At 36.0% G+C, this 16,950-nt stretch overlaps 1 protein-coding gene across 4 annotated transcripts in view; it reads right to left on the bottom strand.

Moving 5' to 3' along the window:
• Nucleotides 1-1,693: 1,693 nt before the first annotated feature.
• PCDH17 (protocadherin 17) overlaps nt 1,694-16,950 on the bottom strand; it is a 99,099-nt gene continuing 83,842 nt past the window's right edge. For 3 of the 4 annotated variants that reach the window (XM_045053815.1, XM_003980433.6, XM_019827553.3), the window contains one exon: nt 1,694-6,408. In XM_045053815.1, the coding sequence (XP_044909750.1) occupies nt 5,726-6,408 (683 nt within the window). In that variant the 3' untranslated portion in view covers nt 1,694-5,725. The remainder of the gene's footprint in view (nt 6,409-16,950) is intronic. The other variant, XR_006595319.1, reaches the window with a different exon arrangement.

Below are 16,950 nucleotides of genomic sequence, written 5' to 3'. Positions count from 1 at the left end.
AGAGTAGGATGCTTAACTGTCTGAGCCACCCAGGTGCCCCTAAAGTTACTTTTTGATAACTCTCTGAAGTATTTGATTATTCTCTCTGAAACAGTAAAAGAAGCTGCACCCTCTTTTGAGAATACTGAGAATATAATCCCTAATGTCCAATGGGATATTCAGTACCATTCATGTCTAAAATTAACAGAAAAGGATTGGTGAACCATGTGCAAGAATCTCCCAAAACATGTAATAAAGAGTTTGAGGATGGTCCATTAACTCGCTGATCAATTTCTGTGTGCTATATTGATGCTATAGTGACCTTTAAGAATTCATTCTCTTTATATCCTACAAAGCATTGTTCTCAACAAGTGTCAAATAATTGTATTTTGTGGGCACATTTACTTTAAAAAGCATAACAGTTTGAGGACTTGATACTTTAGCGGCGTGGAAGAAGCCTATATTATGTGCCCCATTCCTGACTCTCTTCTAATTGCGGCATATAGCCAGACAGGATTCTTCATCTGAATGACTCTGGTCCCTCAACCCTGGTTAGACTGGTGAGTCAATTGACAGGTTGCTCTCCGCTCACACTTGAAAGCAATGAACGGCATGGTAGGCGTAGGGATTCTGTGATTCGTTAAAAGAGAAATGATTGTCGTTATGAAAAGGTAATGTCAAGGCATCATAAGGTCAATTCCTATGGTAGTCTATGCCACCTAGGCACAAAGTACAAGTACCCTGAAGGCAACATATTGTAATTGGCTTCGTTCTTTGTAACTTAGGGTCCTTGTATAACACTTCAGTGGTGCTCAATGAAAGAAACAGAATTCAACAAATAAATGAGCAAAGGAAAGAATAGGTAAGCCATTTAGTCTATCCCAATAAGCCTAAAACCATAAAGATCTGAGATGTGGACAAGCTGTGCACCCTTTTTGATATGTATTATGCTGTCAGAAGAAAATTAAAAGAAAAATCCAATTGGGCAGATTATTGTGTTTTTCTTTTTAATTTAGGAGATGTCATTCACGGAGAATGAGACGGTAGAAATAAGGAATATGTGGAGAAACTAGGGAGAAATGCAAACAACTACATCCAAGTTATAAAGAGCAAGGTGCATTAGAACTTACCCATCTGTTTTAACTCACAAGACTGTGACCCAGGGGCCACTCCTTCGTTTACTGTCTGCTTCTGGAGCATAGTAGCCCAGGGCAGACACACTGTAGGAACTCAGTCGATGTTTGTTGAATGAGTAGAAAGAGAGGCTTCTTATTTTACAATGCCATGGTAAGTATATATTGACTTTAAAATGCTATTTATAAATATGTGTTTTCACCCATCATGTGAGATTATGAGATGGTTTTTAAAAGGGACTTTTTCCGAAATCCTTTCGGTTCTTGCCCCAAATTAATTTCAAACCAACTGTAAAAATTAGAAGCCACAAGCATCTAGGCTATGACTCTGTGGTAACCAGCTGACTAGCCAAAGTAGCAAAGTTATCTGAAAGATGGTTAACCCATTCCTGTCGAGAACCCAGTGAGATTACTGTCAAAGAGATTTTTCAAAAATCTTATTTTACCGGCAAACAAATAACTGTCAAAACAGTTGTCATACCACAGTTGCTTTCCAAAATAATCACGATCAGTGTCCCTGTGGTACACAGTGTATAGCACATCACCTCTGTGTTAATGAATTCAAGGGAAGGCAACACCGCTATTAGTAATAGCTTTTTATTCGGAGTCCTCATTTTCCAGATAGGTCACATTAAACACAGCCATTAAACAATAGCGTTGAGATAAATCCATACAATGTATGCTGCTTTTGTTGTTGTTGTCCTTGTTCACCAATCGCTTGGTGCAGCTAAGAACCTTATGGAGTGATGGGGCTGATGAATGGGAATAGCCAACCTGCAAAACACTGGGGCCAGGAAAGTCAGACTTTAATCAGGTCTCATTCAATTATGTTTCAAATCAACACATCTTGATAGCCAAAACTCTCATTTGAATTAATGCTGTGATAAATGCTGTCTGTTGTCAAAAGAATATAATTAGACAATAATGAGTGGGCATATATTATGCCAGACCTCAGTCTACTTGTTGACCTCAGCAACTTCTACTCCATTAGGCAACAAACAGCTTTTAACCTAGTTCTAATAAAGCATACTGCCCTATTACTACATGACTTTTTTTCTGGTGTCATTTTTTAAATTGAGCACTGCCTAAATCCTTTAAAGGGAAGTCATGTTTTACAAAATCTCAGGAAAATGAAACAGAGTCAATTTCCCAACTAGGAATTCAATTAATTCATGGAGTAGTGAGCCAATCTTTGTATATTGACTGCAATAAGGATACGTATGTAAGGTTAAGAAGTAATATGAAAGCATTCTTTAAAATTGCATGATATGTCTCTTTAATGTTTACTTTGGTATAGGTATAACTAACACTGATTCTCACTACTTTGAACTTTCATGAAAAGATCTTTTATCATTAACATTTAATGAAAAGGTTTTTTCGTTACTGATTTTTTTTAGTTCATCGGTAAACAATTTTTAGAACTTTTTGACTTTCTTACAAAAATTTCTATAAATTCTTAGTCTGTGCTTCACTTCAGTTATTTAAGGACCTAAAAGACAAAGTATTATCAAATTATTCTTTTTGAATGTGTGGGATTTTTTTGAGGGGTTGGTATTTGGAGGATGTGAATTAAGACAATTTTTCCACATTCTGAATTATGCTGAAACCCCTTGAAACATCACTGTTGGATCATGCATCACCCCTTAAAGCAAGTGGCTCTATAGCGGGGTGATTTTGGCATCTCATTGACTTCCTTGGAAGCCGAGCACCAGAGGTCTGTGATAAAGGCAGCCGCCAGCCAAATGAATAAAGGTGAGATTCCCTCAACTCAACTATAAGAGCTTAGAGTCCTGACTGCTGAAATTACCACCAACTTGTAAATAAATAATCACTACTAAATACAGATAATGTGTTAAACAGCTAACACTAGTAAATCACTGGTGACAGAGAGCCTAAAGGTAAATCCCTCACACATTGGCACAACCAATTCTTAAAATCTTATAGTGTTTTAATGTCTTCAGACATATAATAAATTGAACAACTGGTTACTCAGCGTTAAGAATGTTTTAAAAATAAACCCTACTCTCTTTGTTGATCTCATTTACATACTGCCTTAGATTGAACTACGCGGCTATCTGTCTAGTAAGAGAGAAGCGACACTTGGTAAGACTAAATGGAAATTAGTTTTCCATCAAATTTCAGCTATCAAGCTAAATCAACCTGTAGTCTCCTGGCAAAAAATAACATCATATAACAGAGACAACACATTTCAGATACATAAATTGTCCAAAATATAGAGAGTCGATTAGGTTTCACATGTACAAGATCCCTTCTTTGCTAATTTAAACATTTATGAATAATAAAAACCAAGAGTAGAGCTTTGGAAAGGCTGTTACTAGGAACCAAATCCAGTTCTCGAGAGAATAAGGCTGATGGGAGTTGTCCGCTCTTCCCTTTTCACAGCGGCTTTGCAAACGAGGTACAGTCTAAAATCTTGACGGCATTTGACGGAAATATTTTCAGTTGAATTTTTTGAGGTTTAAAATTACAAAACTTAATTCAGTTCATTGTTTGTTTTTGCTTTTGTTTTTGTTTTTAATATAATGGTTTTATGACATTTATGCTGTTTCTACACTGGCTTGGTGGCCAGAAAAGAAGGCACAGAATTCTCCACCAGTTTGCAAATAATGCATTTTTCTGCTCCAGTGCACAAACAGCCTTTATTTAACTCAGCACCACATTTTGTAAGGTATGGGCTGGAAACTGTTTGTCATGAAGCTGTAAAATGCCAAAAATTTTCGACGCTGAAGGAAAATGTCAATCAAGGCATTTTCCCATCTGCTGCTACTTCTGCAAGTGCTAATTTTGTTTTTCCCAATTCCTGAAATTTGAGGTTTCCTAGCCTCATATGGAAGTAAGTTTGAAACCTGCTAAATGTCACAAGAAAAGGTGTAACCAAAGGAAGGAATAGAAGGTGTATTGTTCTCGAAGGACGCCAATAAAAGGAGGCAGAAAAGTACTGAGAAAAAGGAAAAAAAACATTTTGCTAAGACCCAGACCTCTTGAAAAACACTACACAATGCAAGTAACCTTTGCTGATACCACACATGCATTAAAGCATTTTTCATGGTTTTGAAATATAATGGGAACACACATCTTGAACCACGTAAGATACTTTTGAGAACCAATCAACGTTATGATATCTACATAGGCAGAAGCTGTATGTTATTGGAAAAACGTGAACAAGTTTCAGGTATTGGTACACATGTAATTCTTGTGACTTAGCGTGACTTTAATAAAAGCTTCTACAAGGACTTGCACGTAACCATGACTGACGGATGTATTTTTTGACCTTTCAGTTAGCTCCATCAGCTCACTCAAACACATTTTGAACAGATTATGTACTGTAGTACTTGGTAGACTATACATTAAACAAGAGACTTTGCTCTGAGGCACTGCTTCCCACATTCCATGCGGAAAAGGAAGCAGGAAAAAACAAAACTCATAGAGTTCGACAGCTACCGAGGCAACACTTGCCATTTACAATATAAGCCCAAATATTTTTGCAACACAACTATATATTAATTTAATAAAATACACAATATAGCTCTTATACACTCAACAATTTGGCTCATATGCACTGAATCTGCAATAAATCAATAAAAATATGTCATTTGATGTAAACACATTGAATCTTCTTACATTTGCACATTTAAATGGTCATGTGATTTGTGATGTCTAAGACATTTTCACTTTCCTGAGCTATTTTAGTGTCCAGAAACGAATGAAATATATTGATCGTGTTCATTTCCTCCGAATATTATCATTCAATAGTAACTATTCTTCAGGTCAAATTTAAAACATATCCATCATTATTTATATGTTTGTTGGACACTAAAATGCTGAAGAGGCATTTTAAGCTTTTAAAAAAATTTCTTCTCCTTTAATGACGTGAATTAGTCTATGTGTGTGCAGGACAAAATGGACTATATCTTTTTACATTTAACTTTTATACGACATGAAGTGTCTTACAAATGACCAAGTTTTTTTTTTTTTTAATTTTTTTTGACTGATGATATGGAATGTCCTTTGTGTTTATATGTGTGGCAGGTAACTTTGTACAGAAATGTTTACCACAAATATGTGTTAATGTTTGGGGTAGCTTGGACTACTGCAAGGTCTTTTCGGGACTTTAAGTAGAAGCCTGTGATGACGGCTAGAAATCCACCACAGATCACAAATTATGACCCTGCTTTGTATGGGGTTTATAGGTAAACAGTTAAGTCAGCATAAATCACGGAGGACAGTCTCAGAGTGATCAGAAATACTTCAACTCTCACGCTGCATACCTTCCTAACAGATTGTCAAAAGGTAACTCGCCTCCTCATCCTCCTTTGTCTTCTTTCCTTTTTCTTCTCTCATTTTCTTTTCTCTTTCGGCATCATTAATTCTGTCCTAATATAAGTTTGGTCAAAACAAAACCATTGTTATCTCTGAAAAAGAAACAGCAGTGAAAAGAACATACTTGTGGGCACTTCAGATGTTCACTAAAAGCCTTAAAGCAGCATTGGTCTTTCTTCGTCCCTGTGAAATGGGTTGTCACCAGGAGGGATCATTTTTAAATTAACAGAAGACACAAGAAAATGCCAATGCTTTTTTTTTTTTTTTTTCCCTCACTTTCTCACAGCCACAGGGTCATTTCCCCGGCAGTCCTGCAAAAGCTTATCAATCTCTCTCACGACTTCCTCTGCATCCACCGATTCTCTGCCCAGATCCCTGTTGGGGTGGTCAAGCTGTTCAAGAACAGCACCCATCTCGCTGGAATCCCGGCTGGCTCTAGAATGCACATCTGCAAAGACCCTTGCCATCTGATCGGGAGCCATGAATGGAGGGTCTCTCGGTTGCTTACTGGGTGACAGATACTGACTGTCAGTGGGCAAGTACTGGCTGCTTGCTTCGGCCAGGCCTCCTGGTTTCGCTTCGCAACCATCCAGAGAGCCTTTTGTTGAGGTGCAAGGCTCGATGCATGCCTTCGTTGGGCTGCTTGATGCTGAGGGGACCTCTTGGAGGAGAGGGCTCAGGGCACGTTTGGCTTTTAAATAAGGTTTAACATTGGCAATGAGAATAGTGTGCTCTCGCTTGTCTTTTCCAAATGTACAAAAAGTCTTTTTCCCGGTGGGATTCACAGTTTCGTAAGTCTCAGTCTCAACATTAGCTTCAACTGTGGGTACAAAGAGATTTGTGCGGTAATCTGCATTTTCAGCCTGATTGGCTGCAGGGAACTGTGGCATCCAACACCTGTCAGAATGACCAAGCACTCGGCATTCATCTGTGCAATTAACGCACTCTTCTGGTTCTGCAAAACAAAAGAGAAAACAGCAAATCCAATCATTAGGGTTGCTTTTAAATTTCTACTGAGGCTGCGATCAGCTCTCAGTGGGCTTGTTTGACCTCTGGTCTCTTAATTAAAAAGGAAAAGAAAACAATAATTAAAACATTTCAGGATGGTTGCATAAACCTGCTGGTTGAGACAATGGTTTTATTTAAGTCTATTCTCTAGATATTAATGAATTCCCATAGCCTGGGAAGAAGTAAAAAGTGGCCATTGGAGAATCATTCTCAGTGGAATAGAACATCACTGTAAACTAACCTCCTGGAGATATCAGTTAGTCTTTGTTCTGTATAACCCATCCTGGCAACAGTGAACTTCAAAAAGGATTACCAGGATTAATTTTTCAAATCAAATAATGGGGCAAAAACTAGATCACATACTTCCATAACAAGCCCTAAGCTGCTTTTTTTTTTCATGTTTTATCCCTATTTTGCTTGTAATTGTTATTTTGGTGACAGTCATGAAATAAAAGGTTTCCTTTAAAAGCCTACCTTTCCTACTGAGGGAGCAAATGGAATTTTCTATCAGAATATGTTATGAATAAACTTGTCAAAAAGTGCACATTCCTATTTTATTAGATATGGGTATGGATCATGCAATCAGTTTTCTTCACTTCAGTTTTTTTTTTTTTTTTTTTTTTTTTTTTTTTTTTTTGGTGTAAGTAGGTGAAAATGGGTTTAGTCAACAGAGTTCAGATGAATGACAACTCATGATTTCCTGTTTTCCACGATAATGTCTTCTGTGAAAATGTTTGCTTTTCTCTTTTGCCAATAGGCATACAGAGAATCTAAATAAAGCAGTCTTTAATGATCTCTCTTTCAAAGATGCCGAACAGAAAATATGAAAGAAAATTCCTTCATAATGACGATAGCTGCATAATTCCACTGCCCCAATATTTTGAACTATAACTGAAATACCTCTTCCCAGTTGTCACTTTCATCTACAAATGATTGTTTCCCCTTATATTTAATGGTTCTTTTTAAATCAAGGACCTTTTTTTTTTTTTTTCCAGGAGAGGATATTTACACTTCACCTCTGTGTGATGGGACTAGAATTCCCCACACATTTAGCAACCCTTGGGACAGCCATTTAATTGATGTGAGAGGATCTCTACAAATTCATAGTGTCCTGTGCAAGGGAAAAAAAGGCCACATGGAAGATACTTAAAATAGAAAGTACCATATTTAATAGCCCTGATACATTTATACAGTTACTATTCAAAGTCACATGTAAAATCTGAGTTCATATTTAAAACATATAAATAATTCCTTATCCAAAAAAGAAAACATAAACTACAACTTGATTTATCTCAAAAGGTTTTAGGATAAAAGAATTTCTTATGAGATTAATTTTTTTCTCGAAAGAAGTTAGAATAGTGTCTTGACAGAATAAAAATATTGTGGTTTTTCATAATACGTGTCATTCATATTGGTGAAATGTTAAAAATGTATTCAGGTAGCTTGCCTGTATTTTAATTTTGTCGTGTTTTCAAAAATATATTTCCATATGAATGAATGAAATATATTAATTTTATTATGTAATGCAGGCAAGAATAGTGAACTCAAGTACTCATACCTATAGACTCAAATACTATCTGTTTCTTGGAAGATTGTTAGACGGACACAAACAGCAGCAGAAAAATCTAGCATTATACATTTTCTAGGAAGCCTTCCTGTATGGATTTAAAGTCAAACAGAAATTTGAAAACAAATGGATATTAGAAAATTTTCATATCAGGTATCTGTTTTCTCTACCTATTCTGCATGGGAATCATAAAAATCACCTTTACATCTGTGTCTGTTTGTGTTAGAAAGAAAATACGTATGATTTCATTCAACCAATTTTGTCCTCCACAAATATAGTAGAATACTGTCTATTTCATTAGATAATACTTTTGTAGCTTTTAGAGCCATGACTTCTAAAAAATTCATTTACAACCAATGCACTCTCTTCGAAATATGCTAACATAGTTTTATATTCCAATATTGACTGGCCTTCAATATCAGTCAATTTGGATGGCCTAGCACTGAATAAATTCAATATGAATTTTAAAAGGGAGTAAAAGAGAATAATGCAGATGTATGAAGGTATAAATCGACCTTGAATTTGAAACCATCAACATGAAATGATTGTTTGCACTTCACAGCTGAAAAATCTGCAGCTGTTTACTCCACTCCTTCATGTCCCAACCTAAGGAGCAAATTCTAAGTATTGATCATGATACATTATAAGCTGTTCACCTTCTGATTAGACTGTAATTTTGATCACAGCGGTTCCCAGACAGTGAAGAAAATCTAATGGACACTTTTGTACAAGCAGCAGAAACCATGAGCAAAAAGTGAACTATAATTGCCAAGGGTCAAATAAGAAAGAATTTATGAGAAAGTGAAATTATTTCTGAAGGAACATAAATAAATAGATGAATAGGTAGGTACAAAAAAAGAGACATAGGTAGTATATAACGAATGACCACACAGACATAGAAAGTAGACAAAATGAAAAACAAAGAAGAAAAAAGGAGAGAAGAAGGAAAGAAAGCTAAGTGGAGGGAGAGAGATGGGAGGGAAGAGGAGCTGTACGGAAGGATTCCTGTCATGTATACCTTCTCCTATGTATTTTTAAGATCCCCTCAGTACACTAAGTATTCTTATTATAAAATAATAGTGTGGGGCATTTTCTCAAGATCTAGAGCTACAAAGGTAAATCATGAAACTTCTGCCTGTACCATAGGGAAAATGGAACCCAGAATAGATATGTCAAATTATATACAACAGAACTGAAAAAGAAGCAAATTATATAGACAGCCACTATTTGCATAGATTAGATATCTGTATCAGAAACCAAACTCAGAGACACTGGGTAGAAGTAAAAGTAATTGATCCTAGTCCAAGATTCACTTTTTTTCTTTTGGACTAATGTGAGATTACAAAGAAATTATTTACCCTCATTTAATGATTTCCTCAATATAACATGATTACCCTTTCACAAATGCACCCTTGGCCAAGAAAGATATCATAATCCAAATGGTGTGCAGATGAGAAACTGACAGATAAGCATGCTTATATTACAAAGAGAAAACTATTCTGAAGTCCAACAGCTGGAACTCTGGGCAATTCTGCCTGCAGGGAAGGGTTACAGTGTCACATTTTTAAAATGTATGATTCCTTGAAGGATCATGTGACAACCTGATAAATTTAAGTACTTGTTTAGTATTAAGAATTATTTTCTATGCTCTTATAGACACATCTGAGTATTACACAAGCTCTCAAAAAGAGGAATCTAAACATAGTCATCTTAATTACTTTAATTTTCCATCTTAATTTATATATTTTTGCAAAAGATATAAAGTCACACAAATGATTATAGTACTTGCAATGCAGCTGCACAACAAGCCACACACACACACACACACACACACACACGTAGAGATCTTTATCTGTGTGTGTGTGTGTGTGTGTGTGTTAAATTTGACCTTTCTCCAGGATATAGTCCAAACAAAATTTTAAAACTGAAATGTATAGCCAATGCATTCCTGAAAATTTACTAGCAGTTATTGCCATAAGAGAAATACAGATGAAAAAATGAAATGCACAGGAATGTTCTATATTCATAATTTAGGAGATAACATACATACATATAAAACGCACATATATATGTACACATTTTTATATAAAGCATTACATGTATAATGTACATAGGTAGGTATAAATCAATCTCTAATAACATTTTAATCTTTCCCTTTGCCCTACAATTATTGGTGCAAAATCCGTGATTGGATCAACAACTTGACTACCTCTGATTTTAGAACTTTATATAATTCAAATTGATTTAGACATAAAGATGTCTGAAATCTGCATATTCATATTAGCTGACATGTCTGAAAGCTTTCTTTTTAACCTAGACTAAGCAGTTTAATAACTTAATCTTAGCGATAGTAGGCAAGCAACCGTTTGGTGCAAAAATACACCTTCAAAGGAGCTGTCATTGTGGAAGTTACATCCTGCAAGGAAAAAAAAATATTTAGGTAAAACATCAAACTACCTGCCCTTAAATTATTGGGTTTTAGCCATCTTCCATAAAGCTTTCCATAACTTCATGTTTACAATGTGATTTAAACATTGTGATGTCACTTTATCAATAGGGGTGCAGAGCCATCTCAAGGATAGGTAAAAGGTACCAAACATTACTATGTATAAGATTATAATTTGAAGCCAAAGCACTATTTAAACCAGTAGGAACTAATAAAGATTAAGGGCGCATTCGCTAAACATGATTATTTTGGGAAGAGTCAGGGGAAACAATCCTTGCGTATCATGACTCGGTGGTGTTCATTACTAAGGGAACTTGTCAAGAAGCCAGCCCCCATAAAATTTCCTACTCCGGAGTACATCTACCCCTTTATTCTAGTCTCTCTCACCTCTCAGGCCAGAATTTATCACAAACCAGAATCAAGCTTACCTTCCCTGTCTTCAAAGCACTATAGCACACTACCCAAAGAGAGATGCTTGGCAACTGATTTGTAACTACTTACGGAAATATTAGAAAACATAAAAGGATTTCCTCCCCTCAGTTTCCATGTGACTGCTGCCTCCAGAGCCCAGATAATTGTATGAAAACATGCATATAGTTTCTAGCATAAGAATTTCAGATATGCTTCAGATTTAATTTGTTTTTAGATTTAATTTTTTATAATGAAGAAATAAAGGTGTCACAGAAATCCGAAAACCAAACTCCACAAGTCAGAGAGTCAATGAGGAAGTTCTAAAATGCTGTGGCCATGGGGGAAGGGCAAGTGAGAGAGTTTTCTCTGCTTTTTGACTGTCAATAAAATGGCTTTATTTCTGCTTTGTAAACAGCTTTAAATAGGAATAGCTTTCTTCCCTTAGAGTGGTGGTTTCTAGCAGCATCTTAAAATTAGAGTTGTTTCCAAGTAGACAACTCTATAAATGGAAGTCCATTTTTTATTTGTTCTCGTTTTTCTTTTTTATTTCTAATTTACCTTCTTTCACCAACGTAAGCTTTCATAACACCTAATTAGCTGTCTGGAAAAGCAGAGAGCAGGGACCCATCTCTATTTATGGCTGGCACTGGTGTTTGGGAGATTAACTCTACGGAATCTAAACTAGGAAGCCATCACAGATTATCTACCAAAAAACAATGACAAACCAAGACCTTTGGCAGTTTCTGTGTATCAGTTTCCTACTGAAAGGTTTTGCTGGTATGAGAACAGCTTGTTTTCGCTGTCTTTTTCTGTTCTTCAGCACACACACTCAATTTCGCACATGCACACACACTTCCTTATGAGTGCAACAAATTCCGATTTAATCCAAATATATTCTAACGTATCAGATAAAAAGTATCAATGCTAAAATAGAAACCTCATCAGAATACAGTCCAACAAATCTGTGATTAAATTTTCCTTTCAGTGAGTTGACATAATTCACAAGATCCTGTGAACTGACACTTTGCTAACATAAACAATTCTTTCTTTTTTTGGCGGTTGATGATTATTCACTTACTTTCCTTTACCATCCTATAAACCCCTTACACTTGTTATCATGATGGGGTGAATCATTCTGTATAAATGGCACCTTATCTATATTCATTCAAATTATTTCCATTTATGATTTCTATGTCTCATTTACTAGCCGATTAATTAAAAATAAACCTTCTGATTTCAGTCTATCTGACTACGAGAGGGGTAAAATTTCACTCTCGATATTATTTCTAGAGACAGTGTTGGAAACTTGTCTCAAAACTTTTTTTTTCTGTGTCAGATAAGAAAGAAAAAGAATATATTACAATTTTATCACACGCTTTTTTTTTTCTGCCAGTGTTCACATGACTGCCAGGCTTAATTTTAGCACAATTTTTTAATAAGGTTGGTACATCCTTGTGCAGGGAAGACAAGGAAGGAGTTAGGGAAAATGTGGCATCAGAGAACCAACCACTAAGATCACTGAGTGATCTTTCATCTACCGCATTGTATTTGCTGTGTTTCTTGTGTACGGGGATCTAATGTTTTACTGATCAAGGAACTAACACACAAATACACCTGTGGGATGTGCTGTTGCTTCTTTTTTTGTTTTGTTTTGTTTTTATTTTTTTAACATCTATGTATTATTTTGAGACAGAGAGAGGCAGCTTCTTTTGTTTTGCTAATGTCAACAGGACCATGAATCGTGTTACGTACGCTGATATGCTCATTTCGTGAGGATGTCTGTTTATACATTGGCAGTGACACCATGAATCAACTGCAGGTTACGAGTCCAGAAACTTGCATTTTGTCCTAACAACTGGCCATCAGGAAGCAGAATTTGGACACACAGTTCACGTAATAAAAACACTGAGAGAGAAACGCATATATTTTTAGGTTGATCCACTGCCAATCAGGCTTCCAGGTTTTCCTTCAGTTGTGAAATGCCATTCTAGCTGCTTTTGATAGGTGGAAAGCACATTTTGAAGTGGAAGTTATTATAATACTATCAAGTAGTCAAACCATGGCAGCTTTGAAGCAGCAATCCTGTAGCATGCACCTGCATTGCACAATGCTTCCGAATGTATTGCCACGGCTGCATTCAGACACCAGAAACCACTGGCCTATATCATAGTCAACCGAATCCAATTGCAGCTGGCTATGTGGGGCACTGGGAGCATTTGCACATACTATTCAGTGCACCTGCATGCCTTCAGGGATGGTTTTAAGTGTTTGTGACCCTTTGGACAGAACAACATGTCTACCAGAGTGAATTTTCTGGCATATATATTGACCACATATAGGTAATGCTCTAAGATGTAGAAAACTTAAATTAAACGGAAACTTAAAGAATGAAAGCCAAAGGATATAAGGAAATTTGATATGGAAGTATCAAGAATATCTTATAAGTGAGAATCTAAACCATGCATTGGGAATCTATAGCACAAATATAATTGTGTCCCATAGTGCACTGCCCTGAGATTAACGGTCATATTTTAGCTGTCCCTCCCCTTCCCCAATCTGTAGGTGCAGCCATCATCACCTGGGGCAGCAGCAGATGCTTAAAGTGAAGGCACAGATAAATGGGGCCATCTCTTTCTTTCTTTGCTCCTTTTCTTAATGTTTATTTATTTTTGAGAGAGAAAGAGAGAGTGAGCACAAATGAGGGAGGGACAGAGAGAGAAGGAGACAGAGGATCCCAAGCAGCCTCTGCACTGACAGCAAAGAGCCCAACATGGGGCATGAACTCACGAACTGTGAGGTCATGACCTGAGCCGAAGTCCCAAAAGTTTGCAGGCTTAACCCACTGAGCCACTCAGACGCCCCAGGCCATCTCTTTCTTAACTGGTATGTTGATAAGAACTGGCTCTGAAACTTGATACTATACTAATGAAACAAAGTTTGCATTTTTTTTTTTTTTTTTTTTTGTGAGTGAGGGACTCTGACAGAGCTACTCAAAGAAAAACAATACAACTCAAATGCACCACGAGAGTAATAACAGCTCAAATTCAGTGACAGCATTAGATATGTACAGTTCGGTGGTTAGTTTGAAGAAGCTGTACTCAAGAATTCACAAGGTAAGAACGAATCAAACACAAACTTTGTGCTTAGGCATTGGAGGTTTTCAAGCAAAGTCATCTTGAATAGAATGTTGTATAACAGTAATGTATCAAGTAAAAGTTTGTCATAAACAAACCTATGTGTATCCACTTCTAAAATTCTCCAGTCTGTAAGAATTTATTTCTTCACTAAGGCATTTCCACTCTGACTGGAAACTAGAAACTAGGTTTAAAATCAGCTAGGGCAAATAACTCCTGATCAATTACATTTTGAATTATGTTACATGAGTGTCAAGCAACAGAAATACAGAGAAAAGTGTTGACTACAATATTGTGAAAGGCTTTGTACTAGTCATAGTGCTTGATCTAAAATTCAAAGGATGATGAGTTTCAAAAAAAGTAGAGAGCAGGAAGAGGATGATCCAGGTGAAAGGGTTAGAAAGTGAAACAGTAACCACACAGGACTGTGCATTTCACAAGATAGTAAAAGACCACTTTAGGAGTCAAAGGACATATGTGGCAATACCAAAAAATAAATTATTAATGTACAGAACATTGACTAGGATTTAAAAGAGAATAGAAAGGCTCTGAATAATAATAATAATAATAAATAATGAAGCAGACAATGAGCCCTCAAATTATAGGTATTTGAATGTCCTATGTCTCAGAAGATTTTTAAAATACGTGCTTGATCAAAAAGGTATTAGACAGCACTTATTAACATACAAAACTGAGATGAGCCACAGGGCAAGCAGCATTCAAATCAGCATTATTTCTGGAAACAGATATATAGAGTTTTGGTCCCCACCAGGATATCTCCAGCAGAGCACAATAGGACATGACATGATTCACTGGCATAGTCATTCAGACCCCATTGTGACCCCATTCTGCTAACATCTCATCCTACTCCTTATAAACTAGAGAAAGTCTTAATGCATGTTGACTCAACTGGTATTTTATATTAATAGGATAAATCCTGTATTTTATAATTCTGCATTAAAAATATTTCTTCTTCTTACATCTAGATTATCTGTCTTCACTCTTTCTCTAATTTACTATTATTATTACCCAACCATAAGATTGCATATGAGCACATCTGAAAGATTAAAGGATTCTTTGAGAACGCCAGAAAAGGAAAGGTTTGGAAGAAAGAAGATCTGTTTGGTGTCTAGGAGAGAGGTAATAAATAATTTTACAAGCTAAGGAGAATGACCACAAATAAGGTAGATGAGGAATCTCAGAAACTTTTCAAAGTTGGTTCCGGATATGAAGAATAAATTTCTACAGGAAATTCCTGAAAATGTCCAAGATAAGCATTCCTGTTTAGGATGAAGATAATGCCACATTTTTCCACTGAATTATATATACCAGCATTGCTTCGTAACTCATTGTTTTTTAATCCATTTGCCTCAATGAGATCCTTACACACCTTGAGGATCAAGGTACCGATACTGTGTTCCATTCTTTCATTCTTTCATGCTCTATTCCTTGAGCACACAGAACACATTCATTATTTACACCTGAAAGCTGCCATTGATGTAAAAGAAGAGTAAATTAAAAAGGCATCTAATACTATTGGTAATCTACAATAGAAGAGACTATTCCTTATAATTTACTTATTTCAAAATCATTCAAACTAGAATTTAAATAAAAAATTGAAACAAACAAACAAACAAACAAAAAACCTCCTCATTCATTTATGAGGTTGTGGGGTTAGCTTTCAGAATGATCCCAGGACCTAAACAATGTTATGCAAAATGGCTCTCTTTCACTGTGAATTATACAGGATTTAAAGTTCCATGAGATCTGGGGCACCTGGCTGGCTCAGTCAGTGGAGAACGTGACTCTTGATCTCAGGGTCATGACTTCAAGCCTCACTTTGGCCCTAGAGCTTACTTAAAAAAAAAAAATGAAGTAACATCATATCTGTCTGTTAGATACCATGCTTATATAAAAATCTAAAGTTCTCTATTTATTATTGATAACCTATAGAGTTCCATATTATTATTTATTTATTATAATTTAAAATAAGATAAATAAACCTGTCTGGGATATATATGTAAACACAGAGGTCAGAATATTTCCCCTTAGGGTTTTTTTTAGATCAGTGGCACCTTTATTGAAATTAAAGTCTAGATTTAAATAGTCACCTCTTTATACTTTTAAATTAAAGAAAACAGCAAGTATCCTGAAAACCCACACCTCAGCATCTATAGGTTTTTTTTTCCTTCACTCCTGGGTTTCTCCTTTTGTCCTTTTTTGATTCTACTTCATTGTTGTGTCAAACGTGCCAGTTTCTCTGTTTTAGTTTAAGTTAGCTGCGTCTATATCTTGTACTTTATCTGATAGCTATCATCACATGTGAATTCATTAATAAATCCCTGTAATTTTAGAGTCTTGAAAGGGTTAATGCAACTTCCAAAAAGAACCTGATTTATATACAGCGATAAACCTAGCTCTGGCATGAAATAGTTAGTGAAAGACGTTTGGTTTACAAGGACAAATTTAAAATTATAACAACTTAAACACTACTCCGAATTTCAGGCCCAATACTATTTAAATATGCTACTATTCTTCATCTTTAAAGACGATGTTTTCTTCTGTTTTTATTGCCTCTGTTAGCTAACCCCATCTCAGATAATGACACCATTTTTGATGACATGGATGAATACATCCAAAATTCAAGGCATCCTCCCAGCAAAGTGCTAATCCTGTAAGGAAGGTCAATGAAAACATGCCTGTTAAGCTGAACTCCTTGCAAGAAGCAAGGAAGATAGTCTCATGAGCATTTTTCTCTCAGGCTTGCTATCTGATTTCTATTGGGATATATATCTGTGTACAGTTCAAATCCCGTTGTTCATCTCATTTCTAGCACTTGTTTTCAATTGCTAGAGACAAGTACACAGAGCTGGGTGTCATTTTTAACATTCTCAGAAAACAGAGTTAATTCAGATGCAACTAATCCTCTCT

This window comes from Felis catus, chromosome A1, assembly GCF_018350175.1.
Source record: "Felis catus isolate Fca126 chromosome A1, F.catus_Fca126_mat1.0, whole genome shotgun sequence".
Classification (NCBI taxonomy): Eukaryota; Metazoa; Chordata; class Mammalia; order Carnivora; family Felidae; genus Felis; species Felis catus.
The sequence above is the reverse complement of the archived record's forward strand: the minus strand, read 5'-3'. Positions and strand labels throughout refer to the sequence as shown.